Source organism: Pipra filicauda, unplaced genomic scaffold, assembly GCF_003945595.2.
Source record: "Pipra filicauda isolate LSUMZ 115617 unplaced genomic scaffold, ASM394559v2 scaffold320_size837821_pilon, whole genome shotgun sequence".
Classification (NCBI taxonomy): Eukaryota; Metazoa; Chordata; class Aves; order Passeriformes; family Pipridae; genus Pipra; species Pipra filicauda.
In genome coordinates this window covers 250,602-277,600 of record NW_024104444.1, presented here as the reverse complement: position 1 = coordinate 277,600, position 26,999 = coordinate 250,602, and the positions used below count along the sequence as shown (strand labels likewise).

General features: G+C 39.5%; 1 protein-coding gene across 1 annotated transcript in view; it reads right to left on the bottom strand.

The window, feature by feature from the left end:
* TAF4B (TATA-box binding protein associated factor 4b) overlaps positions 1 to 26,999 on the bottom strand; it is a 70,256-nt gene that overhangs the window by 5,980 nt on the left and 37,277 nt on the right. Inside the window, exons 11-14 of the mRNA XM_027746002.2 lie at positions 25,421 to 25,551; positions 20,612 to 20,737; positions 19,609 to 19,665; positions 7,087 to 7,206 (exon numbers count right to left, since the gene is read on the bottom strand). Coding sequence (XP_027601803.2) covers positions 7,087 to 7,206; positions 19,609 to 19,665; positions 20,612 to 20,737; positions 25,421 to 25,551 — 434 coding nt within the window. The remainder of the gene's footprint in view (positions 1 to 7,086; positions 7,207 to 19,608; positions 19,666 to 20,611; positions 20,738 to 25,420; positions 25,552 to 26,999) is intronic.

Here is a 26,999-nt window from a genome sequence, read left to right as displayed (position 1 = left end):
TGGTCACACTGAGGTCACTGATGTCTACTGTACATTAGTTTCCCAGCTGTAAAACACAAAGCACATTCCTGTCTCATGGAAGGAAAAAAGGTTAAAAAGCAATGAACACATTGTGGAGTGTTCAAACACTTTCCTGAGTCTCCCCCAGCAGCAAGGGGGAAAGGAACAGACCCTGTCAGAATTGTGACAGTTTTGCTTGTACAAACAAGTGCCTAACTTAGGTCACAGAAAACAAAGTGAAAGAAGTTGATATTAGTTTGGTGACAAGGCAGCCTACTGATACTGCCTATTCTAATAAACCTTGGTCTGACAGAAATACTCCCACATTAACAATACTAACATATTACATTACTCAATATTTATATGATTCTTTTTTAAAAATAAAGTTGGTTGTGTTAGGTTGGGGTTTTGGGATTATTTTTTTTTAACCTTGTAGATCAAGCCAATTCTGAAAAACTTAGATCTCTATATTCAGGCTGCTTCTTGTGCAGCTGAAAACAAATGTGTATTTAAGATGATACCTGCAGCCTACAAAAAAGCCTCACGAAGCCGTCACATCTATATAATAGAGAACTCTACTCAACTACGCATTTTTCCTCAGATTTCGTTGCAACATTCCTACAAGTCCTTTCAAATGTAGGCAACAACATGTTTTACATATTGAAACAAATTATTGCGAATGCAATGTCAGTTTATTCACTATTATGCCCAAGATTCATGTACGCATGTCACTTCGTATGGGTACATCAGATGCTTAATCTGTACCTGGAGGTAATGAATACTATACAAATATGTCATGTTAGTTAATAGACAATTATTAAGCTGAAATTTTCTGGCTCTTTGCCACATCATTTTAAGCAACGTATTGTCAACTAAATTATAAATCTCTTGACCCTTCACATGTCATCAACATTTGCGCGTTACCAATATGTTCAGCCTAAAGCTACAATGCAATTAGTCATTTAAATTGCAGATATCTTTCACACATAAGAAGAATTAAGTTCATCTCTGGCACAGAGAAAGCACGATATGGGCCAATGAACTGTATTTCTGAAGTGCGTGAATGGCAGTTGAGAATATTTTTGCCTATTTACATGGGGAAAAAATTCAGATCAAGTGTATGGCCTAGACTGACAGCAGCCAGGAAATTCAGCATGGAAACTAAAGCTCTCTAGCTGACAGGGCTGTGCTTAGTTAGGTCTTGAAACAGATAACTAAGATACTGAAGCCATATTTTATAATTGCGGTAACTTTTAGCTCCCTTCTTCCCCAAAGGTGTGACCATGTTGTAGATGCTTCAATTTTCCAGGAGCTTAAATAAGAACCAGAAATTGAAATCAAGAGTCTGCATACATTAAGCATATGGAAAGTAGAAAACCCCCACCCTCCCTCCTCTATCACTTTAGACCTATGGGCTGGGGGAAGGGGTGACAGACAGAAAGAGACACAGAGAAAGCGAGGGAAACCGCTCAAATGCAGAAAGGAGATTTTGTAGCCTGGATATGATTACCTACTTATATGCAAGTAATCTAGGTCCAATTTGAAGTGATTGCTTTTAAACTAATTTTCTGGAGCTTTTAAGAAAATACTTCAGCAGACTATCATGTACCAATGCCAAGAATGAGGGCGCAGCCCCGTTGCACCTCATGGATATACTGGGAGTAGCAAACCTATCATCATTTGCTACAGAGCCAACTTATGCCTTTAAGTTCACACTTAGACACAGTCACACCCTTAGCACCAGTACTGAAGCTGATGAATTATGCTTGCATGTTCTCTCATCAGAAGAGTTTATGGCCAAAAAGGTGGCAGTAACTTCTACAGTTAAGAGCGTAAAGCCATATACCCCTTAATTACACACGCCCATCCTGCAAATGTCAAAAAAAAAAAAAAAGAAAAAAGAAAGAAAGAAAGCCATTTGATTGTCACATAGCGGAAAAAACAAAGCATGTCTCTTCCCCAGTCATTTGGAAGGGTTGAGTTTTCTTTCATTCTGCAGAAAGGACTTGTTGCTCAAAGGCTTAGTTCTCCCTTGGTCAGCCTAAAGAGCATTTCCAAAGCTTAAATAAGCATCATGTACAGAATATGTTTAATCACCATGCATACTGGCACCCCAAGCTGTAAAGTAAGGAGGGTAAGTTTAACTTCTGCTAACAATGATCAGATGTGGCAGAGACAAGAGAAGATGACAAGCTCATTTCCTCCATCCACAATCAATACTAAAAATGGAACAATGAGCACTGTGGTAAACAAGACATTTCTCCCATTTTTTCTTGCCAAACTTCTTTGCAGAAGGAGAATGCAAGCTTATTTGCGGACTGCTGTATTAGATGTGCACAACCCTGGAAGTTTCACATTATTTTAAGTATGTTGGCCAGAGCTAGGAGTTTGACAGAAAGAAAGTACTTGAATAGCTCTGCACTGACCCCAGAATATCAGCTGCATTATTTACTTCTGTAGCAACTACTTGCAGTAGCTTAAGTTTCCACAGCAAAGCCAGACTACATGTGTCAAGGTAAGATCCACACTTCCTAACAGAGCAGCCAGTCTTGGCAGGGGACAGAACAGACACAGGCAGTATCTGAAAGGAGGAAATTTCCTTTGCCATTGGATCTGGCAAAAAGAAAGAAAAGACATGAGATATAACCCTGAATCGGTTCAATGGGACCAACCTGGAAGAAGGAAAGTGAGGGACACAACACCAACAGCACTTCGGGGCAGGACAGACGATATTGTTTTTAAGTACTTAGGGCGTTATCATGGAGCCAGAAAACTAATGAGAAGCAGGCACTGTACCCCAAAAAATTACACAGAAGTACAGGCATCCCGCTAAGTTTTCCTGCACAAAGTAGAAGAATGGTCCAACCACAGTCTTCAGAAGCTGATCGTAAGCATAACAGCTACTGTCCTTACTCTACTTTCAAAAATGCATGTAGACCTTTCCCCTCCCTGCTGCACAATGCCACACAAATATACTGCTCTCGGTTAAGGGCTGAAGATGACCCTGCACCCAAGACACTTTTGGATAGAAGGAAAGAAAGTTTAAGGACTCAGAACTGTAGTCTATTTTCTCAGAGAAAAAAAGCTTTAAATATCTACAATGGTTTTCAAATTTCTAAGACTCCAGTTACAGTGAGAATGAGATAAAGCTGTTTCCAAAATGGCTTTGTCATCAGAAAAGCAGTAAAACTTAATAAAAAAACCATCCTTGACTATGTATCAGCATTGAAAGCATTACAGGGCATGTTACCAACCAATAAAAACCATGAGAAACAGAACACAGAACTGGAAAAATGAGTTTGTGGTTTCAAGTTTACTTTTTTCTTATTTGTTTTATAAGTGTCCTCCCTTCTTAAGACAAGTTATTTTTCAATTCTTCCCATCCTTTAGTTCATTACTGTTTACTACATGCCCTCAAACTGGGAGAGGAGAAGAGGTGGGTAACAAATGTGCAAACCCCAAAACACATATAAATCAAATCCAAAGGCGTCTCCCCCTTATTGTATCCAAAAGTGTCCAGAGGGACCAGAATGAGAGAGATGAAGATATTGCCACCTCTGGAATACAAGTAGCACCAATTAACACATTTTCACAACAGAGGGATTTTCTTACCAGGGTTTTCTCAAATTACTCTTTTTGAACAATACCATTCAAATGGTAAGTTGCAGTGAAGAGAACATGCAAAACTACCCAAACTAGTGTTTCCAACAAGAAGGAAAAAAGAATTCCCATTATACTGATGCCTTTTTTTTTTTTTTGAATTAGGTTAAGAGAATTAGCCTTGTTTTTCCATGCCTTTCAGGGATGATCATGATCATCAGGGATTTGTCCCTACTGCTATTTCAGGTTTAGTGATACATAAGCAATAATCATGGCAAGATAGAGTTTACCCTTTTTATATTGTTTTAGGTCCAAACTAGTTGGCAGGCACTCATCTGGACAAGAACCTCTTTCTTTAGTTGTTCCCTGCCACACTATGAGGTGATGCAGCTCCTGGTAAGCCTTCTAGCTGTAAAGCACATGTTTGTGTCACCACATGGTCTAGCTCCCAGATTAAAATGATGAATGTGCAGGAATCAGGCATTCAACTGTTTCAGGAAAAAGACTTTTCAGACGAGGTGCAAAGCCAGGTGCCAGAGTGTGAAGAAACAAAAATCTAGGGCTGAAGAATCATCCCAGTTAAACACAGATACTCATTTGTGGAGAAAAGAAGTATGGTATGCCAACAAAATGCTGGGTTTAGCCTTTCACGTTGGCTGCAAAAGAAGGCAGCAGATCCAACTGACCCAGTCTGGTGAGCTGAACTTTCCCAGTACCCATTACGTTTTGGTACTGAAAAAAGAAACACAAATATGTGACAAGTTTGCTTACAGAGTTTCACTTATTTAATACAAACTGTAACTGATTATTTCTTCCCTGTCTCCCCAAATACCTTAGGGCTTCAGTTAATATCAATAACTGCTTGAAACAATTCCTTTCCTTTAATTATTGCAGCAGACAACCATAAAAAGAAGCTGTGCAGAGTCAACTTTGCTGTAACATGGATGTAAGAGATAGAAACAAAGAACATTATCCAAAGAAAGTTGAAGTCTTAGTTAAAAATCTCAATACAGTTACCACCACTGATTTCACTCAATAATGTCAAAGGATCATTCGTATTCAGGAATAATTTCTTCCATCATATCTGTCTATGAAGATATTAGGCTTTAAAAATAAAAAAAAAAGGTCACAGGAGTATTATGCACAGATTTACTCCTTGCCATTGCAGAGTCTGGAAGCCCTGACATTTAAGATTACTTGAGAGTAAAGCTGTCTGTATTTTGTCTGTATTTGCAATCTGAAATGAGAAAGTATATCCTGCCTGTTTAAATTTTTCTCAGACAGGTTGCCCAAAAAGATGATTTTAAAGATGCCCAAATGTGTATCAGCCTAAGGCCATATTGTACTTGCTTTCAGTTTCAAAGACCTCCTTTCATCTCTGAAGAATGGAATGTTGTTTACTGCTCAGGATGTTTTGCCATGTTATCATGAATGTATTACAAATGTTCTGCTTCTTGAACTAGAGAGTGTTTGTCAAAACCATTCTTTATTCTACATGAGAAGTCTTAAGCCTTTTATAAATCCTGCTCAGACATATTGGGACACTTAAAACATTTAAGTCTAAACATCCTTCTCAAGTTTTCTATCCTGCATAATTTCACAAAATAGCAATTCTCTGCAGACCTTTTTTTTTTTTCTTTCTGGTAGCATGAAGCCTAAGTACTCTGCACTGGAATGCAAGCTTGCATGCGAGAAATGAAAATAGTTTCACTGGTAGAATTATTTTCCCCTACTGCCCTCACAACTCAGTCCAGTAGAGCAACTTAGACAAGAAGCACCTTAAAATACAGCAGGTAAATTTGTGACAATGAAATGTTATCAATGTAATGGTCAGTTTTAGGTGTGTTATGCCCACTTTTTTTCAAACTGCCAATATAAATAATGGATCACCACTTTTCAATAGGAACACTGTTGTCTGTCTCGCTTTGGCACAATCTCACAAAGCTTTTAATAAAGCAGACATTACACAGATGATGAGAAGTAACTGAAAAGTACCTAACAGGCAGACTTGTTAAATATTCAGAAACAAATCCGGCAGTAATTACAGAAAACCACTATGAAGAACAAGAATAGTTACTCGATAGAAGCTTGGGGGAAGATGAGAAAAGGATGGGGAAAACTGTTCTTGTGCTAGACTCATTTTTTCAAGTTTTTCCAGTGGTATTATAAAAAAGTAACTATACATTGAGCTTCATGTGAAAATGCATTAAAAAACTTCAAAGAAAAGAAGAATAGCTGCTCAAAAGCTGTGAACGCTGCTTTCTGCAGCTTGTTTAGAGACAGATTCCTTCCCTTCACTTGTGGTAAACAGGGAGCATTGAAAGACCTAATTGTAATATCCATGTCAGGGGAATAAAAAAAAAAAGAAAAAGAATCAGTGAAACAAGTCTATCTCACCTGCTTAGTGAGGTCTCTTGTCACAGTCCAGGATGAAGAAAAAACTACAGGACAGATGCCATCACTGCCTCATTTACACTGCAAATAACTGAGCTTTATACAAGGTCCTCCCAGACTCCACTATGCAAAAATTACAGAGTATTTTCAATTCTAGCATCTATTCAAGCTTCCTGGGCCACAAGAATGAAAAAGACTTTAGGTTCATCAGAAAGGACAACTTTACCATCACTTCCTCCACATGAGAGTTACTTTCCAGGCTTCTGCTCACTGATTGTGTCAGCAGCAAATCAGCCTTTCACTTGAGCAGTATCGAGGTTTCCTGATAAAGAGGGGGAAAAACTGGCAGTAACACTTGAACGACAGCCGGTAACACATTTCTCCCATCTCCAGCAAAGATGATGAACAATAACAGCAGCAGGCTGTCAGTCTCCTTAGAATGAACTTCCGCAGCCACGAAAGCTTCCCAGGTACTAGAAACAGTTAATCTCCAGCACATTAAGAGATTTGTTCAGAAAAGAGTTGTTAAAAGCACTTTCAATGCACTTTTAAAATTCAACGTGAGCCAGAACTGGCTCATTGCAGGAAGTGAATAGTCTGGTCTTATTTATTTATTTATTGCTTTTTGGGAGGGTCTAGCCAAGGCAAGCTCACAGAATATTTGGAAAGAGTCTCTATGCATTGTGCACGGATAAATGTCCACATCAAATGTCAAATCAAGATCCATTTCAAAAGTCATCCAAAACATCCATTGTGAGTTCAAGTGAGGGGCCATAACATCTACCTGCTGTGGAAGGCCACCACAGCCTCGTTACCCTCCGCTGCAGATGGAAATTTCTCTGAGTCATCATTTCATTCCATCCTTTACACAGTGCTCTTATCCACAGTTCTTCCTTCAACACACAATTAAACACCCCAACAAATTTATCAGAAACAATCCTTTCCAGCACCTAACACACAAACTGGGTTTCTTACAGAATGTAACAAACCATTTTGTGTGAAAGAATTTTCATGTCTTCCTACAGGGAAAGATAAACATAATTCAGTATGAAGACATAACACCATGCAAGTCATTGCAAGCCATGTCTGTACCTCCAGCCCAGATCCAATGTTTGATGAATCCAAAGGTCTTTTCTTCCTCGGTCCGATGGCTGCCAAAGCTGTGAGGTTGGCTTCTCTTTGCTGCATCTGTGCTAACTCCAACTGTTGCATCTAATTTAAAAAGAAAACATCTACATTAATTATGACATACATTATCCTAAGGATCTTGTTCTCTTTATAGCAGCTTCAGACAGCTCTGCAGTTCCTAGTGACACAATGTGCTTCAAAGCATCTTTCCCTGTCTTTATGGACACTTCTGACAGACTCCAGTACTGTTGTCATGCTTAGAGCACTATAGACCACGCCATGTAACACCTTTTATGAAGACCATATTGTGGTATCAACGCAGCCTTAAGAGGACGCTTGCAGCTGGTTTATCAGCTCATAAGCTTTGCCATTTCTGATTATCAGAAAATATTTATCTGAATTGGTTTATGAAGCCGGATTAGTGTTAAAAAACAGAGTTACCAAGTTCTGGGAACTGGGCACGTTCTTAATTCAAAATCTCAATTCATGACTGCACAAGCAAGATACTCAATTTCTTCATGCTGTATTACCTGAACCCAGCACTCAATAGTGCCATTGTGAAACATCCAACTGAACAGGATGCTGCCATTGACTGCTAGTCTTTCTTTTCCCAGTACATATTTGAATGTTCAGAAACATCTGAAGTAAGGTAGAGAGATATGCTACATGTTTATTTTCACTCACCTCCAGAAACCATTCAACACAAAGAAATCGTTAGAAACAACCTTTACCTGGGTTAAGTAAACTTGGGATAGAATAGAAACCTACAGCAAAGAGGATTAAAATAAAAAATAAGCTTTATGCCTGCATTTCAAGGTCCATACTATTTCATCTATTCAATAACTACAGATGCCAGCTGCTCTGGAGCTCAATCCAGTCAAGTCTGCTGACAGACTTCCTACCTTGGATTGTCCACCTTGCTATTACAACCACATCACTTTCAGATTCACCAGCTGTCCATCTTGGAGCATAGGTGGAGGGGAGCACTCTTTCTGGAGAGTGAGGTAGAGAATGCAGGTTTTCCAAACAGAGACCTCTGGGTTTGATCTTAACCCTTAAATGATCTGACTTGCCACTAGAATGGCTCCTTAGTCCATTCTCTCCCCATTCACTGGACTTAAAATTGTTCACATGGGGATTTCTCTGCATGTGTATGTGTGCACATCTTAAAAAAATTAAAGTACAACAATACCATGGCAGGAAAGCATCCAAATCTCCTCTCCTCCTCCCTCCCACTCTAAAAACAATTAATTAATTGGAGTGCCTCATCCAGGCAATACAGGTATTTTGCTTATTAAGTTTGCAACACACTATGATTTTGCTTGCTTTTCATCTCTCAGAGATCCCATTTGGAGAGGAGAAAAATCAGACGACAACTGAGCTTGCAGCACCTACACGGTATTACTCCCCTACTTGCTCCCACTTAAAGATGAATCCACAACAAAGAAATACTGTGGGGTATTGGAGGAGTGTTTTGGGGAGGAGAGCTTTTGGTTGGGTGGTTTCTGGGTGGCTGTTTTTATAAGTCTTATTTTACTTCAGATAAGTAGACTTTAGTGATGCTGGCAACTTCACATCAAGTACTGCAGCAGCTAAGGCTATTTAAAAAACCAGTCTTTCAGGGCAAGCTTCCTAAAAGGGCATTCTTCCCTGGAAGACTAAATTATCCATATGCTCAATATTTTTTAGCAGAAATTGGGGAAAGCAAGACTTTAACAGATACATTGAGAGTAGAATTTTTGGAGGGTTTGGTGTTCATTGTTCTTCTTTTTTTGAAGATGGGATAAATGTTTCGGTTATGAAAGCAACACTATTTGCAAGTCAGCTTTGATCACACTATGTAGGCTTTTGCTTATGGAAACACAGTAGTACTTTTTCAATGCCAGTTACAATCATTCACTTACCACACACACTATTCTTGCTTTTGTGTGCAGTGTAAACACTTACAAGGTTCTTTATCAGAATTCACTGAGTTCATTGGTGTTTTGCTTGGGGTTTTTTTTCCAAATATACAGTATTGCTTTCAAGAATACTTTAGATACTACAGAGTTTAAGACTACCAGTGTTCTGCAAACGTCTGAGGTTAACTCTAGCCACCCTACTTTCATAAAATGTTTAAGACAAACTTTCCTTTAGTCTCAGTCTTGAATATATATCTTTATATTCAGGACCACACTGCAACCAATCAGAGATGGGGGAAAGTAAAACTAAACCTGAAAAAGTAACTTGCAACTTCACAAACTCTGTGAAAGGCTGAGGCTTAGAAACTACTTTTATGTGACATCATCACTCCCTGTGATGAAGCAGGAGCAATGAAATGCTTAGAATAAGCACTAAATCTCAGCAACAAAATGCTGAGATTTTTTGGCAGAGGCAGGTGCTGACTCCCAGCCTCAGCTGCACAGGCCTCCAACACCTGGAGCCACTCCTCCTTACAGGGAGCTATGGAGTATCCCTGTAGAAGTAAAGTACACCTTCCTGCTAGCAATGTAGTTCAGTCAGCACAATGGTCATATGTACACCACAGTCTTCTTGCCATGAGAAGAGGCATTAAAACATGCCATGCACACAGAATCCCTCTGGGGAAAGATTAAATTCCAAAAGGCTCCACTGACAAAGAAAACCAGAAGGCGAAAGATAATTTGCTTTACTTTTAAGAACCATTACACTTAAAGTAAAAGGACTTTTAAAACCATTAAACTTAAAGCAAAACCAAAACAAAAGCCTTTATTAGCCTAACGTTCTGCTGCCATCCCTGGGAGTCATTAGAAAACATATCCCCCTTCTCTCTCAACCCTACAAAACGTATACCAACCAGCTCTACTGTAGTTAGACATGTCAGAAACGTGTGGCTGCTGAACACTTCTGGCTTGAAGCAGCATTGAAACAAGACTCCCTCTCCTTTTAACAGCTGATGTTGATGGGCAGCCATGGTCAAGTCTGAGGAGAAGACACAGAGCTATGAATTAAATAGCGAGAGGGCTTTGGGTTGGCATCAGCATGGGGTGGAAAGGACTGGGCAGGTCAAGTCTCTGATAGGGGAGTACCAGAATGCTGCTCTGGCTGAGGATGGGTGGTGCCTTTGCACCATCACCATTTTTACCCCATGCAATTCAAGCAGACAAAGCAAACTGTTGGCACAGACATTCTGCAGGAGTGAGCACTGCTGCTGGAGGGCAGTGCTGGCAGAGAACCCACCAATAACAAAGGAGAGGATGACACTTGGGGGATGGTATGCACTTTCTAGAAACAGAACTGCTGCATCTTTGACCAGGCAGTTCCCAAGACAATGCTGGAAATGCATGTCATTACTAACGTCTACTCTCTCCAATACATTTTCCACCTCATAACCAGTTAAAGGATTTTTCAAAAAACACAGAATCTCACCAGGGTTTTGGAGCAAAAGAAAAAAAACTTCATAGTCTTATTGCATTCTACACATCCCAGGGATTTTTCTGAGAACATAATTAAGACAAATGAATTTAAACACTCAATCTCCATAATGGACTCAACAGATCCCCATTAAGTGATATGGGCAGGCATCCAAATTACCCTGCTCAAGCCAGCAAAATCATCTTTTCATCAAGTTTTGTTCCATTAAAAAGTGTGAGATTAAATGTCCAAACATTGTGTGAGCAGTTAAAAGTACAGGATAAGGAGAAGACAGGCAGATAATGCCAAGGGATACCCAAGGATACTGGCTGGCTAATTACTGCCAGATTTTCCTAAACAAGATTAGGAAAGAGCAAAAGGCAACTGTGTAGAGTCAAATCTTTCTTTAACAGTTAGGTTTGTAGCACATAAATTAGGGAAGAAAAATCACTGCAGCAAGTGACAGTAAAAGTAGTAAATACACTTCATCAAAATACAGCATAGAGAAGTTGCATCTATTGTTTGCCTTTTAGAGGTCAGTTAATTAACACTGGTGTCTTTGACTACAATAGGATACAAATAGAAACTGCCACACCCAGGTGAAATCATAATGTCATACCCATCTTGAATTTTTTCCTTGAAGACAAAAAGGTGTGATGGCAATTCAAGAGGAACAGGGCGAAGCTGCATCATACATCAGACCCCCAAAGGACCAGGTTTCCCCTCAACCTGACCTACTTTGTCTGCTGAAAGATGCTGCTGTTCCACTAGAAGAATCCAACACATGCTCTGTTCAAAATTCATTCCTCAAGAAGGGCACTGAGAGGGGACAGTCTCATTTGCAAGTGGCAAATGAACGTTCATGCTCCTTCCCCCCCCTTCCGATTTTCACATATGCTAAGAATTGCAGTACAAAGAGTTCTAAAACCCTGTGTATAAAGATCAAATTGCTATGAAAACGTCTCAGAACTTGTAAAATAGTCTTTGTTGCTGCTGGCCTTTTTAATAATAAAAATAGGGTTTAAAGTCTGGTCTTGCAGCAAGCAGGAATCTCTAGGGTGACACAATAACCATTTTAGTTAATCTGACCTGCAGCACAAATCAAGAAATAAGGTATGTTTTAAAGTCCTTCCTTATAGTGAAATGGCATTTGCAGCACGGCTGTAATCACACAAAATGAAAGGTTTTAAAATTGACCTCTCTGTTCTTCACTCAGTCCTCTGAGAAAAATATTTCTTTTTCTGCTCACAGAAATTCTTTCTCACTTATGTCTCATACTCTGCATTTCAGAAAATATGCAGTATCTATTTTTACTATTACACTAGTGACATTTTTGAGGCATTTTAATATTAAAAAATAAATTTCGAGTTGTGTAAGAAGACAAGAAGTACTTCAGCTATGAGATGCTGAGACTTTTACTTAAAGCAACACTGCAGATTGGTTTTAAACTCTTTCGGTTATAAAGTACATGCTATGTGGTTGTCCGAACTATCAAAGCCCCACTAACTGAAGTTATGCAAATCTCTATATTTTCCCTAAACAGGAAGAATCCCTTGGACACAACTGGTGGAAAGTATATGCTACTACAAATAAAGCCAACTAATTCACACCAGCTAATCCATGATGTGTACAGCAGAGGGTGGCTGTATTATCAAAGGAAGGGGAAAAGGAGTGCTACCTAGCTGAACACATGTTCACCTTGGAAAAGGACTAAATGAAAGCCCTCGTGTCTGGTCACAAAGCATCCAGCACAGGATTCACGTATCTGGTAAAAGCTTTCACAGCAGACAAAAACCATGAAACATTTACTCGCTAGATCCTCAAGAATGGCTTTACCAGGGAAGGTTTTTCTAAAGGCAGAGATGAGATAATTTGTATTATTCAGGGCTCACAGAGCAGTAATAGGGCTGAGGTTAAAGAAAAGTCAAACAGGTGGCACTTCTCCAGCACAATGCTGGAGGAACTTATGCTTAGAAAAAAAAAAAAAAGCCATAAAATTGTCTTGGCAATGCAGTAACAAACAAATAACAGCCCCATGGATGTAAATGAGTTCAGAAGAAATGCTGGCAAGACAGATGTGGAAGCTAAACACCACAATTCTGGGCTCGATATAATTAATACAAGAGAAAGACTAAAAAGTAGATGTACAAGATACTGGGTTTAATATCAAGCAAAAAGTGGGGATGTCTTCACATATGACATTATAGGCAGATAAAGTACAGGACAGATTAAATAAATATTTAACGTAACAGAAGAACTGGCAGGAAAGGAAACTAGGGAAGGCTGAAGACAAGTTAATGTATGCCTAAGGGTTATGTGTGCTATCCAGCAATAAGTAGATCAGGAGTAATAAAAGCACTAAAGTAGATGAACAAGAATTTGTATAAGACTTGCGGGGTAAAAAGGCAAGGAATATGGGCATACAAAAGAGGCAGAAGCTCCCAATTCTATCAGCTTCCACAATAAAGAAACTAAACAATAAATTAACAAATATTAAAATTCAAAGTAAGTAAAAGAAACTGTGACCAAATTTCAACATCTACCATTTTTTGCATCTGTGAAAAAGGAACCTCAAGACCTACATATGCCCTTAACTACATATTTTTAAAGAACTAAATACTGAAGTACCTTTTTAGTGGAGCCACTTATTCCACTGAAATGGCTTCTTTTTCTATTAATTCTTTTTTTCTGACCAGCTTTTTCAAGCAAAGTTTCACTGGGATTCATTGTGTCCTCCATTTAATGCTTTGAAAGTTGTCTACTCTTCTCAGTTTCTTCTCCCTTCATTGTCTTTGCAAGAAAGCACTGCAATTTTTTCACAGTCCCTTTAAGCATTTTAAGGAACTTGTGAAGAAAATTAAAAATAAACCTTAAAAATCTGTTTTCAATCCCAAGCCTCTCGCACTCGTTGTCATAAAACTCAATGAGCATTACTGCCTCCAGCCTCTACCTTCCCTATACAAAATTTTCTGCCCTACAGGTTGAATGCAGCTGAATAGTAGACTTCTCATATGGGGGACATTCTCTGAGGAAAACTGACACTTGGAGGCTGCATATTTAAACATTTACCACCCTCTCCTCTTGCCTATAATGCAATTTCTCTTCTTGCAATTGCTTCCTTTCAAACTGTTTTAATTAGCCATACAATTAGTTTCCACTGACTTTTCCCTCTGTTGTAATTTAGATTTAACAGTAGAAAGGCAGAATAGCATGCCCTGGTTTGATACGCAGTCGTAACTTATAATAGAACTGTATGTAATACTGTAGAATTCTTTTAGGATAATATTCCACATATATGCTTCGGTGGCAGAACAGTCCCTACTGTGGCTGTGTCCCCCAAGCCCAGATGCCTTGTCTGTCTAAAATTAAAGGGTGCAATAAAATGTTTTGGAAAACAACAGAACATTTTTCCAGAATAGCCATGAAGTAATCTACCCATAGAAGAAGGAAAAAAAAAATAATCTTTCAGTTGATATTTGACATTTCCTAATATATAAACAACTCCACACAAGAAAAAAAATCCAGGGCACAGTGACTTTGGGACTCCTTATTTTGCCCATTCTTGCTAAGAATTTCCTCTGTGTGGAGTATGTACTGCCTTTTACCAGTTTTTTTGTTCTGCTTAACAATTGCTGATACATTCTTGTGTTTTCCAGAACACCTGGAGCATGCTTTCCCTCGTGCAGTCCCATCAGCTTGCCTTACTTGGAGGCCCAAGGAATTTCTTGGGTGTCTAGCATCCAGGATCAAGCTCTGCATTTTCAGAAACTGTCTAGGCTACTTTTGTTGAAAGGCCAAGAAACAGACTACAGCACACCACACCAAAACCTTGTTCCATAGTTTCTGGGTCAGATACTATCACATATGAGAAGACTTCTCAATGACCCTGAGCAGATCTGCCTTATCACAACATGCCTTATCCAGCCCTTGCTAGACATCACTTTAAGACCGATCACAGTTCTTCCAAACGCACAGTATTGTAACACTGTATTCATTCACTCACTCACGAGGTCTCCAAGCTAGAGGAAGTTTAAGTTTTTCTTCCACCTGCCAGTCTCTCCATCTCATCATTTCACCGAACACTCCTTCTCAGCACAAAACTCTCTGGATCTCCATTATCATTTTCTTTTTGTACTTTTAGCCCTAACATTTCCTCTATTAGCAAGTTTCTAATGTAAGGCCATACTTACAGCTGGTTATGTGTCCATTTTCTGTCTCTCAGAGAAACTGAGAAAAGGCTATTTGAAAATGCAAAAACATGCTTAATGGAGTTTTGTGGGGGTTTGTTTTTCACTAAAGATAGTTGTTATCATCTTTCAGCCAGATGGTTTTCGGGTGGTTTTCGATGCAGTGTCTCAGCTGCTCTTTTCTTAGGTTTCTTCAAAACACCAATATGAATGTCACATAAACCACATAATGTGGTTTGCTTTTTAGCTTGCTCAATAATCTAACGCTTTACAGGATTTCCATCCCTGATTTTCTGCAAGACTTGTAGCACACCAAATCTCTGATGATAGCCTTCTGTTATTTGTAGGACTACACTGCAGCTAACAAAATATATGTCTTTTCAATAATAGTGCTTTTTTTTCCTCTAAAACCATGCCGAAGCAGGCAAGAAACACTATAGAACAATAAAGATAATATAAATCAGGTAATTAAGCAGAAGCTCTCAGGCTGTCACTGAAGGCTCATAAAAAGCAATGAGATCTTATTTTGCTTGCAGCATTTGCTTTTTTGAGAGGTCATGGTTAACTTTTCCCCTGCCACAAGAACGGTTTTAAAGAATTTGAACGATTAGGTCCAGAAGACTAAATATAGAAGCAGCACAAGAGGTGTGGGGGGAAAGGAAACAAAGAGCTTGAAAATCTGGGTTGGAGGTGGTAGGGAGAGCAGCAAAGAAACAGGTTACAGTTACTTGTTACCTGAGAATATGACAGGAAATAAGGGAGTTAGGATGGATATATGAAACAGGAAAAAAAGATGACTGTTGAAAAGATACTAGAACAACTAAAATTCAGTCATTACTATGTAACACCCAGAACTCATTGGAATCATGCTGACTCTCTGTTTGATGTTTCTGATAGGTTTGTTCAGTCTCTATAAAAACCCTAGGGTTTGCTATTTTCCTCCCAGTCAGTTGATACTAAAGGTATTGAATTTTCTCAGCATCTCATCTACTGCTGTCTTGTATCTGTGTCAAAAAAATGCACAAGCACATCAAGCAGGCGAGAACAAATGAGTGGGAAGATCTATGCAGTCATAAGTGAACACAGATGCTGACAGAGCAAGGAATGGGGGACTCAGATCTGCTGCCCACCAGGTGCTTGCTCCACACATTTCTTCCCCTTGCTCGAGATGTTGCTGCTCACCTTTATCCACTGATAGATGCTGCAAGGTGACACAGAGTAAGAGCAGAGATAAAGGTAGCTACTATGGAAATAAGCTAAGATGCTATCAGTAAAATACCTGTACACCTGCTCAACCCAAAGCAGCAACCTTGCTCACAAACATTCTGAAAGGTTTGCCCAGGCTCAGCCTTAAGCTTCCCAAAGCCACACTACAAAAGCACTACTCACTTTGAAGATGATGGACAGAAGTAGAAAAAAATTAGGAAAAATTTCTTCACCAAGAAGGGTTGTCAAGCAGTGGAACAGGCTGTCCTGGGAAGTAGTTATGTCAGCATCCCTGGAGGTATTTAAAAGATGTGTAAATGTGGCACATATAGGGACATGGTTTACTTGTGGTTTAAGACTTGGCAGCGCTGGTTGGACTTGATGATCTTCGAGGTCTTTTCCAACCACAATGATTCTAAGAGATCAGGTTTATATTTAAAATTATAGTACACACTGTTTAATGCAGACATTTTTACAGGTCTTCTGGGACGCACTGTTCATATGACTTGCTTGCACATTTGACAGTATCCTACAACTACTCAATTTAAGTAAGCTCATTTCACAAAAGGGATGAAGCCACAGATGAACTATAAATACAGCTTCAAGAATTGCATTGACTGAACATTTTCTTTGTAACTGAAAGTACTGTAGAAAGTAGAACAGGAAATAGCAGAAACCACCTAAAAAAGTTATGGTTTAATAGTGCAAGCACCAGGGACAATGAGAGGACTGTATCCTGTCAGTCTGAAGAGGCAGATAAGGCACAACGAAAAACAGGGTTAATTTACCCAGACTTCAGGAACACCGTTGCACAAAGAGCTGGTCCATGAGGAGAGTAAGGACAAAATTCTTGAGTGCACAAAGCAGCAGCTTGGGGCTAACCTTGCAGCTGTCTCTGAAGAAATGTGCACTTTCCATAGGTATTAAAATCTGCCGAAACAGGTGAAAAGGGGAAGTAAATAAAGACTTAATTCATAGCAGGCTACATAGACTAAGAATACAGGAAAGTAAATGACTTAGCATAGGGGAAGTTTGAGGCAATAGGTCATGCAAAAAGGGATGAAAAGGTCACAGCAATTATGTACAGCCTTTTGGATAAAAGAATCCACTGCAGAGTCTCTGGATGTACTTCCAGCAATGTTAAGACATTGCCTCCAGCTGCTGGATGACAGCACATCCTGGATTTATAAGTATTCATTGTTAGGATGTACACCCTGCATTTTGGGAAACTTTGCTTTAGAACATGCTACAGTGCCATTACCCCACACACTCTCCCTTCTCCCCGGGGGTTACCATAAAGATATAAAAGACAGCTTTGATGAAGGCAGGTCCGCATTCCTTCTTAAAGAACTACAAGCAGACAATCAGATCAGGCTTTCCAGTGGATACTGAACCAGACTGACCTGGAAAAGATCTGATTCCAGCTGACAGAGGTATCAAAGTTTCCAAGTTTGGTTTTTTAGGAGCAGACTATAATCACAACATGACAAGACAGACAGACAAGGGTAAGCCATTTCAGACCTTCATCCCAGTATTCACCATGCTTTAGTTACCAGTTGTAGTCTTGGAATATTTGTTGATTTTTATTTTGCTCTTATTCCAGTTCTATTTGTGTTTGCATTTTTTTAATGCAAATGTGTGCTGACCATTTACCTCCTAACTGTCAATAAAGTGCTAAATTTTTCCAGCTGCATTTGCTCTCATTTCCACTCAAGCTCACAGAAACATCACTGGCACAAAAGGTGGGTTTATTCTCCATGTCAAGCCTGGAGAAGCTTCTGGCTGACTCATTCTCTGGAGAACGAAGAGGGCAAGGGAATACCAACACAAAGATCTGTGTTGTCTCAAGAGGCACATTTGCCTCCTCTTCTTTTGGTGAAGCAGTTGGAGACTCTCACTCTGGGAGCAGTACAGCATGGAGAAACATGCAGGACAAGTGTGAGGCAGGCTGTGTTAGCCTGGTACAAGATAAGATGAAGGAGGTGAACTCAACACATAGTAGAACAACAAGCACTAAACTTACATGCCTTCTTCGCTCTTGTTGGCTCCTTTTTTGTACACCTATATGCTACTTTTTAAAAGAAATCTCATTAACAATATCAACTAATCTAAAAAGAGACCCAAAACACATACCTATACAGAGTATTTTTCAAGATCCTACATATTATTGTTAATAGAACAAGAGAAAAGAAGCTGCATAAATGAATTACTTTGCTGTCTTTTAATAAAAGAAAGAACGCGTAGAAATAATGAGATGATGCAGAGGTAAAGTCACCTACAAAACAAGATAGATTAGCATCACCCACTGATTGTTGATCCTGGTGGCACTAGAGGCAAACTGGGAAGGGCTTTAGGGCAACTTTGTACTCACAGATTGTAGGAATGAAGAAAGAGTTGTAAGCAGAAAACAAAGAATTAAAACATAGTAAAGCAAGCTCCTTCTCTCCTCTTATTTTACAAATTTCTTCTACTATGGTGCAAATCCAGAGCATTGATTCAAATACTATTTTACTGGATTTCCATTTGTTTTGCCTGGGCTCCTACATTAATCCAAACAATAAGGGCCTTTAAAGCATTCATAAATAACCTGCTGCTGCTGCTGGCACCTAGGAGCCAAGTGCAGCAATGTTAAGCAACAACAAATTTCATAGTTCAAGAGGCACAGTTAAGGAAAAAGGTTGCTCAGAAAATCACTCTCATTTAGCACAAAGATCCTTAAAAATTGCATGAAATCAGTCAAGTAACTATAGAAACCAATTTCTTCAGCTCTGTATCACACGTCTCACACCTCAATTGTCTTTATTATCGTCTGCTGTCAGATCCTTAATCAGAAATGTGAACAGGCTTGATGATTTATTCAGCAGGGAAAAGAATCTGTAGGTCAAGTGAAAAATTTCACACACACATACACACGCACACACATCTTCAACCTTAGGTACTTTCATTTCATTCTGTTCCCAGTAGCTCTGGGGGCAACTCCAGTGAGATCCAATATTAAGGCTCAATTAAAATAAGCTCCAATTAGTGGAGCTTTTTTCTCTCAGGCTAGAAAAGTCAGGAAATGGATATTGGGAAATGTAAAAAGTCAGCTACTGAGAGGAGGCTGCAGACATAAATGAACTTATTTGTTGATTTCTACAGTTGCTATGCAGAGGCCTCTGGGAGTAAAAGCTTAACCAGTCTAAGCTATAAACTAAAACCCCTGCAGCTAAACATGAACTGTGTGAAACAAGGGCTCCATTCCAGAACAGAAAACTGCTGGGCCCAGAAAATTAAAAGCCAGAGGCGTTTTCCATTTAAAACTAAATCCCAGTACCGCCTCCCAGCCAAAGAATTATAAGCAGTATCAGATTTACAAAACGAACAATTACCCTGGAAAAATGTAGCCTATTGTACAGTCCCAGATGCTAAATCTCAAAGTTTCTTCTTTTTTTTTTTTCCTAATCCCACATTATATTCCTAACAAGTGTACTGCTGCAGTTTACAAAGGACTGTTTCTAGACAGGACTGAAACTGCAAAAATAAAATGTTAAAAAAAGAGAGCTCATAATTCATTGACCTCATTTGAAGCACTGCCCTTGCCTGTGGCAGTTCCTGTCCTTCCCCAAGGCCTCTGCAAATGGTATGCAGCAGCAAAATAAACCCTGACCTAATTGCCAGGACAGGGCTGCCAACCTTCTCTCAACACACAAAGGCAAGCATGGTAACTGCAAAGTCCTACCTCTTTCGCTTTCTGCTTTAACCGCAGTTGCTCTGGATCTTCTTTATTGGAACGGCTCTAGCAAAGGAAGAGGAAAAAAGATTGAACAGAAATTACTGGCATCCAAACACCATCGTATCCGTTAAATATTTAATAAATGACAATTTTCTCTGGTGATTGAAAGATTTAGCTCCAGGGGTGAATGCCTCAATCCAGACTGGCTTCCATCCCCCTCCATGCACATACGTGCACACCCCTCCTCATCTGGGCCGGCTGCCTCTGCTCTAGCCTGAAGCAAGATTAAGCTGAAAATGATGCTAACACTGTCAGTCAGGTCCAGTCTAGGCATGATGTTGTTCATGTCAGCAGCAGACACTTAAAAAGGACAGGAAGTACAGGAAAGAAAGGGAGTTGTATTCATGCAAGCACAACGCTGTTCTTTCAACTCTAGATTAGGCTTCCATCCAAGGGGCTCCAAAATTCGGACTGAAAACAAACAAACAAACAAACCCCAAACAGATGATCAAGCCACACCTGATAGAGCAACATCTACAGATTTTTTTTTTCTGCTTCTCTTCTGGAGCAAAGAGAAGGGAGAAGAAAGGTACTTATTCTATACTACAACAGCTCCATCAGGGCTTCAAGGATGCTAGGTTAGCCCTCTGATCTTGACTACAGAAAATAAATACATCTGGCAGGGTGGTGGATCTCACCAGGTTTCAGTTTCAAAGCCAAAAATGATCCAGGAAGGATATTTTTGGCTTTTTATTTAATTTTTTTTGACCAGTAGGAATAATCTCAAAAGCAGAGTTCACCCCACCACACATTTCAAAGAACTCCTGTTATTTTTTTTTAAATGTAAATAGGCTAAATCCTTTTCTGGAAAGCCTAAACTGTCCTAAACATTATGAATTTCCAGCAACAGGGTTAATGGTTACTACATTTAAAGCAGAAATAGAAGAAACCTGAAGATGTTCACCAATCTAGAGGACACAACTACTTCCTTGGAAAGCAAGAATCTTACCTTAGCTGCTCGAAGCAACATTTCACGTTCCTCTTCATCTTTTCTCTGCTTTTCTATGTGATCAAGCTTTTCAAGAAATCTCAGCTGTGCTCTGGTGTCACTACATACAATGTACTTATCACTCCCCTGGAAAAAAGAAGTTTGTTATAGACAACCAGGTCTTTATATACACAACTAAAGCTAATAAACCCAATGGGAACAATCTGAAGAGAACAACACTATTTTTCAAAGCTGAAAAGTGTAGCCTGTTTTAGAAAGACTTCAGGTGGTAGGTAGTTATTTACACATCTCCACTCCACTGAAGCATGTTTCTAGGTGTCTGTGACTAGTAAGAGGTTATTGAACAAGTGCCATTAAAAACATCTACTCTATATTGACTAAAATTACAAGTCTTCCCTAACCTTAGTTAAAAGACTAAAATTTTGTTTTAAACCATCAACTTCATATCCAGTAATATTTAGGAAAATATCCTTTCCCCTTTAAAGAGAGAAAAAATTAGAATTTGACATTTTAAGTTTCTAGTGTTTTGTGTTCTAGTTTCAGCCTTTTAATGCAGAAGTTGAAATAAGCATTACCTGGTATTTCCAAAAAAGTTTTATGTAGCGGAGGGGTGGTTTAGAACTAGTTATAAGGAATCTTGGGGGTGAAGATATGGTTTAGATATGGTTAGATATGGTTTATTATAGCTTTAAGAACACATATTTTTGCCTCAGTGAACACTCTCAAGTCATAGGATAGTTTATGTTGAAAGGTAACCCAGGAAAGTCATCTGGTCCAACCACCTGTACAAAGTCGGGCCAGTGAATACTAATGACTAGTTCCAACAATAACTGGACACACAGGTATTGAAACAAAACTAGGGTCATTTTGGTCTCAAGAGTAGCAATCAGTAGTTCATTTTTCATTCCAATTTTGCCCTCACTGGAAAGCCTGAGTTGACATTTACTGTAGATTGGAAAGACAGAGAAAGGAAAGATCCAAAACGTGGTCAACTGGCAAAGGAAAACTTGGGTTTACTATGCTGCTCTTCTAAAGGCAAGCTATTTAAGCCTTGTGTTGGCCACAGGGCGTTAAGCAAAACAAGACAAGGAGCCCATTCTAGATGAGGTATGTCCGTGCCACCTGTTTGTACCACTTTTTAATGCATGTCCTACACTTACCTTCTTTCTCTGTTGATTTGTGAACTTGTTTCCCTGAGAAATTTTTTTCAGCTTAACACACTAGGTACTTGCAGCAACTTTTTCTTTCTATCTTACCCCAATCTCACACTCTAATGAATCAATTTTGACATACAACTATTCTGAAATAAGCACAGGATATTTTACAGCTGTATTTTAGGCAAGGTTACATGTTAAGTATATAGACTTATCAGTATATATCAATGACTTCAGCAGCTCAATTTTTAGTTTTCAAGCATACTACACTCAGATTCTTCCTCCCATACCCAGTCACACCCTATTAAAAGCTGTAAGGAAAGTAAAAGTCTTCTTGTGGGGCACTGTTGTCTCCTAATCTGAATTCTCACAACCCGGCCAGAGCATGAAATCAATCCTTCTCCTGGTATTACGTTTGGTCCTTTTCAATGAGCCACCCCATTGTCATGTATTACCAACTGGGGCTAAAACCACACCATATGTTGCAACCAGAGACTTTCTTTCCAAAGCAGTGTCTGTGGCTCTGCAAGAAAGTCCAACAAACCTTCTCCCCGTCTTCTGTTACCGCTCAAGTTTTTTTTACCACTCCCCACAACGCATACACTACTTTGAATCACTCTCAGTACATTAGTACAACTTGTTTTGAAGCAGCAGCTTATAATAATCCACCACCATACCACAATCCTTTTAAAAGGACAAAGAAGAAAGCTGTATTACCAGAAGATTATTTTTTCCAAAGTTTAGAAGTGTTTCGCTTCGGAATACCCAAAATCAGAGTCAGATGTTTACACATATTTTAAGCCAAATCCATGACCCTACACCAATTAGGAATGCAAGTCCCTCAACCGGCAGGTCTCCAATGCACTACCACAAGCTTATATAGGACAAGAAATGGGTGCATCCATAACAGTATTTCAGCTCATCAACTGTTCTAAGAGAGATTATTTCAGGAATTTTTAGAAGAGGAACACCTGCAGTTGTGTTTTGTCCTACTCAAAATAAACTTCTCTGTAATTGTTTAGCACTGAATTGCTTAGACGGAAAACATCACATTGTATACCTGTTCCTAACTTGTAGCCAGCACTGTTATGATGAAGCGTATCACCCACACCATATCACCCTACAGATAAAGTAGTTTAGAGCTGCATGTGGGGAAAATGTTTTCATGGAGCAGTGTTTATAGCTCAACAGCATTACCACGCAGTTTATGTTGAAACCATAAGCTCATGGGCTCCGGCCACAGGAGTAGGGCAGCCGTTGCGTGCTGGGATGAATCCATCCACATAAAACATGTTCTTTAATCACTGTAGTGCTTACTTGTCATTATGAATTCTAGTCTTAGGTATCACGTCACGTGCATACTCTTATACCTCAGTAGTTTTCCAGATTGTAGAAGAGAAGGAGCCGAGGAACTAAACCAGCCAGCTAATTCCCATTATGGTCTTACAAAGGCTCTATAAGAGCACTGCAGCAAGAGCTGCATCACGGTGAGCAGTTTACAACAATCCGAAAGGCTATTCCTACTTCAGATAGAGAGACCACCATGATAGTTTTATCCTAATTAACTTAGTAACTTCCAATTACATACTTTTTTTTTTTCCTAAAGTTTAGCAAAAGTTGGCAAGTCTACGTGGTGGCATGGTATGAAGCTTTTACCCTGCCAATTCACTCTCTCTGCAGGGCTATCCATCAGATGAAAGCTGCTAGGCATGAGCTGAGCAAACTGGAAAGAAGAGTTTCCTGAGTATGATGCCATGAATTACTGGCATTTGCACACCAACTCCTACCATAACAACTTACTTTGGTTGTACCACACCTATTTCTCTTACTGTAGGGTTTTTCTGTACTGAAGACAGGCCAATATAAAGCCTTACAAACCAACTACCTGACTCTTGGAAAGGCTCTGGGAAATTATCTGAAATACATGAAGCCCACACTGCACAATGGTACCAATCAATAGCCTAGAGGGAAAAGAGAAGAGGGGGTAAGCGCCGGGGGAGATGTAATACAGGGCTATGTAAATATATATATGAATCAGAGAATCACAGAATATTCTGAGTTGGAAGGGACCCAGAAGGATCATCAAATCAAACTCGTCAGTGAATGGCTCATGAGGATCAAACCTGTGAACTTAGCATTATTAGAACCAGGTTTTAACCAACTGAGTAACGTAACTCCAAAACCCTGCAGCGTTCTGCTCCTAGATTTCTAAAAGCCTGTCAGCATCTCTCACAGTAACATCACTCACAAATGTAATCCTGTAGGACACTCCTCTGTAGCAGAATACCATCTTCCTAACAAAAGGGGGTACCTGTGCCTCTAGGATTACTATGCCCGTTACTTTTTGTTTGTTTGTTTTGCTTTTGAGAGAAGAGGATAAGAAAGCAAGCTTATTGAAGTCTTACAATCTTATCATTGCTTCTGGCAATTCAATCAGACAAAAACCTATCTGTTTTTCTATTGCTTTAGTTCAATGAGAAATAAATCAGCCCCATAGAGCCTACTGTCCAAAAAACATTTCCTTACGTTCTTAGTGTCTGCAAGACACTTAGTCCTACTAGTTACTCAGGACTTCAGTGTGCCTCCTCACTTTTCCTCACAAGCTCAACTGTACCTTCCACTTTAGAGAAATAACACAGAACATGTGCAAATTTCTAAAAACTTCTCATAAAAAACTGCATACTTCTCCTGTAATAATTTTTTTTTTCTACTATATTTTCTTCTGGCAAAGAATAGCATACTCCAACTGCTTCAGACATCACCACAAATGCTTAAAAGTTTCCAAATAGTTCTCTTTACTATTGCTGCTCCAGTGCTTAAAGGCCTATAAAAAGTGTTCAGTACAAAAATAACTCCTATTCCATCAGTTAGTTGCTCTTGTTAAATTTCATAAAGTAAAAAGTTCTTGTAAAAAAACCAAACCCAAACAAACAAGACCTTAAGAGTTGACAGATACATTTAACTTCCTTTTTTTTCTAAGACAGATTCATATTGAAAATAAGGATCAATATCTTATTATTCAACGACACAAAAAAAAAAGGCTATTTTAGCCAGTAAATTATTGCTTCCTATTTGTACCATACAAGCATATCAAGGGATACTGGCTTACTGGGACCCAATATACTTTATATTGAATGGAGCTAATAAGAGGGGCTTGTATTAGCTAGGGAGGGGAGGGAGTCTGAAGTATTGGGGGGGGAAGGGAGGGAGGGAGGGAAATCTTGAGATTGAAAGGGTCTCTGCCTTCACATGGAGCACCTTCTGAAAGTAAAATATTCAATTCAGTTTACCAAGGTTTTTTACTGCATCAATATTGCAGTTCTACCAACAGTAAATGCATAAGGAAAACACAAGGCCCTAAATCAACCCACCATCAAGAGCATTCAAAAAGAGCTTTACATGTAAGATAAATTTTGCATAACAGGCAACACTTCTATGGAAGAGAAGAAACACATGCATTTAGTCTTATGCTAGGTTTTAAGAGCACCTGTCCAACAAGTCAAATAGAGCAGTTATAAGCTATAACTGTTAAAACCAGCCTTTGGTAGCTACTGAAAATGCACATATTGCCTATGATGTGCCTACACATGGAAGAGGTTCAAGGCTGCAAAGCAGGAAAACTTTGGTGCAAAACTTGCCTAATGATTTCCTTTACCTTGTGGGTTGATACTCTGTGTTGAGCAATTACAGTTAGTTTTTCTAGGAGCCCTCGTAATCTCTCCTGTGTAGCGTGGGAGATCAAGTTCACAACATCAGAATTAAGTTCCATAATGTCATGCCTTTTACCTGTGGAAGCAGAGAAAATCCATTACGTGTTTTAGTAGTAGCTGATAATTGAAATAATTAGCACAGCAGGTATTCTGTTCCCCTTGGAAGTCATACCCATTATGAATAAAGGTTTGGAGATTATGATTTTCCTGGTAAAGTCACAACTTCAAAGATCTTAGACATTACATTAATAAAATTTAGCCTGGAGCTTCAGAAAATATAGACACTGTTTCACTTAGCCTCCAGAACCACTCTCCTTGCAAGGTCATTTATAGGACAAAGTTAATAAGAACACAAATCAAGCTTCATGTTCGGGGAGGGGGAGAAGCAGTAGCTGTAGAAATTAGTGCCATATTCTGTTAATTCCAGTAATTAAAAAAAATACAGAATTACATTTTGCCCTGCTTGACACCGTGCTTGTTAACAACTCATGACATTTATTTGATGAGCAGGAATGGGTTTTGCAGCGCACTCCAGGCACACAGGACCCTCTCAAGTGACCTGACTGACGGACACGGGGCAGACAGGCCCAACCGACCCACAGCAGCAGCTCGGACAACACAGATTCGAGTCCAGCTGGGGTCGTCCTGCCATCACCTTCAACCTTTTCTCTGGGGCTGCTGCTGATTTCTCTGCGTTTCAGCAGCTGCGACCGAGGCTGGTGACAGCTCCAGGCAAAGCTGTGCTGGCCCTGCACCCAGAGCTGGGCATCACCTCCGTAACCTTCCTGCGGCTGCAGGCTGCCGACGGAGAAGCCTTCCCGCAGTTGACACCATCGATCACTCAACGCGACTCCATCCAGACACCTGGACAGCAGCAACTTTTCCCTGGTAGGCACGGCAGGCAGCGGCTTCACATGCCTCATACGCTGTACCTGTCAGAAGCGCTTTTCCTCGCCCCTCGCTGCATTTACAGCAGCTGTAATACTTTATGATGCAATATACAGCACGCCTTCAAAACCCATTTCGGTATTTACTGCCAAGTGAAGTGTTAAGAATGGATAAACAGCACACTGTAAAAAAACTAATCACCTATTTCATTTGCCTTTGCTACTCTAACTGAAAATGATTAACAATCTCACAAGACAGGGAGAATCTAGGATGTTTTCCCAGATACAATCAAAGTGTATTTGATCAGGAAGCATTGGCGTGTACCTTAGCTGAATGCAAAGCTCATTTTGCTCAAGGACTTTTCAATACTTCCTCAGCAGCTTCTCACTAGATTATCAGAACACCGAAACACCAACTTAAAGACTTAGTAAAATCCCTTCAAACCTCAAGACCTCCCTCCACACAAACACTTCTTAATTCAAAGAGGGTTCGGTTCAAAAGTAGATGTGTTCATTTTCTGAATTGCTGTACTCCCTAGCAATATTCCTTTCCTTACAATCAAACACTTTTCATTTATGAAATGAATTATTCCTATTATTATTAATGTGGAACAACTACTATGCCAGCCATGAAACA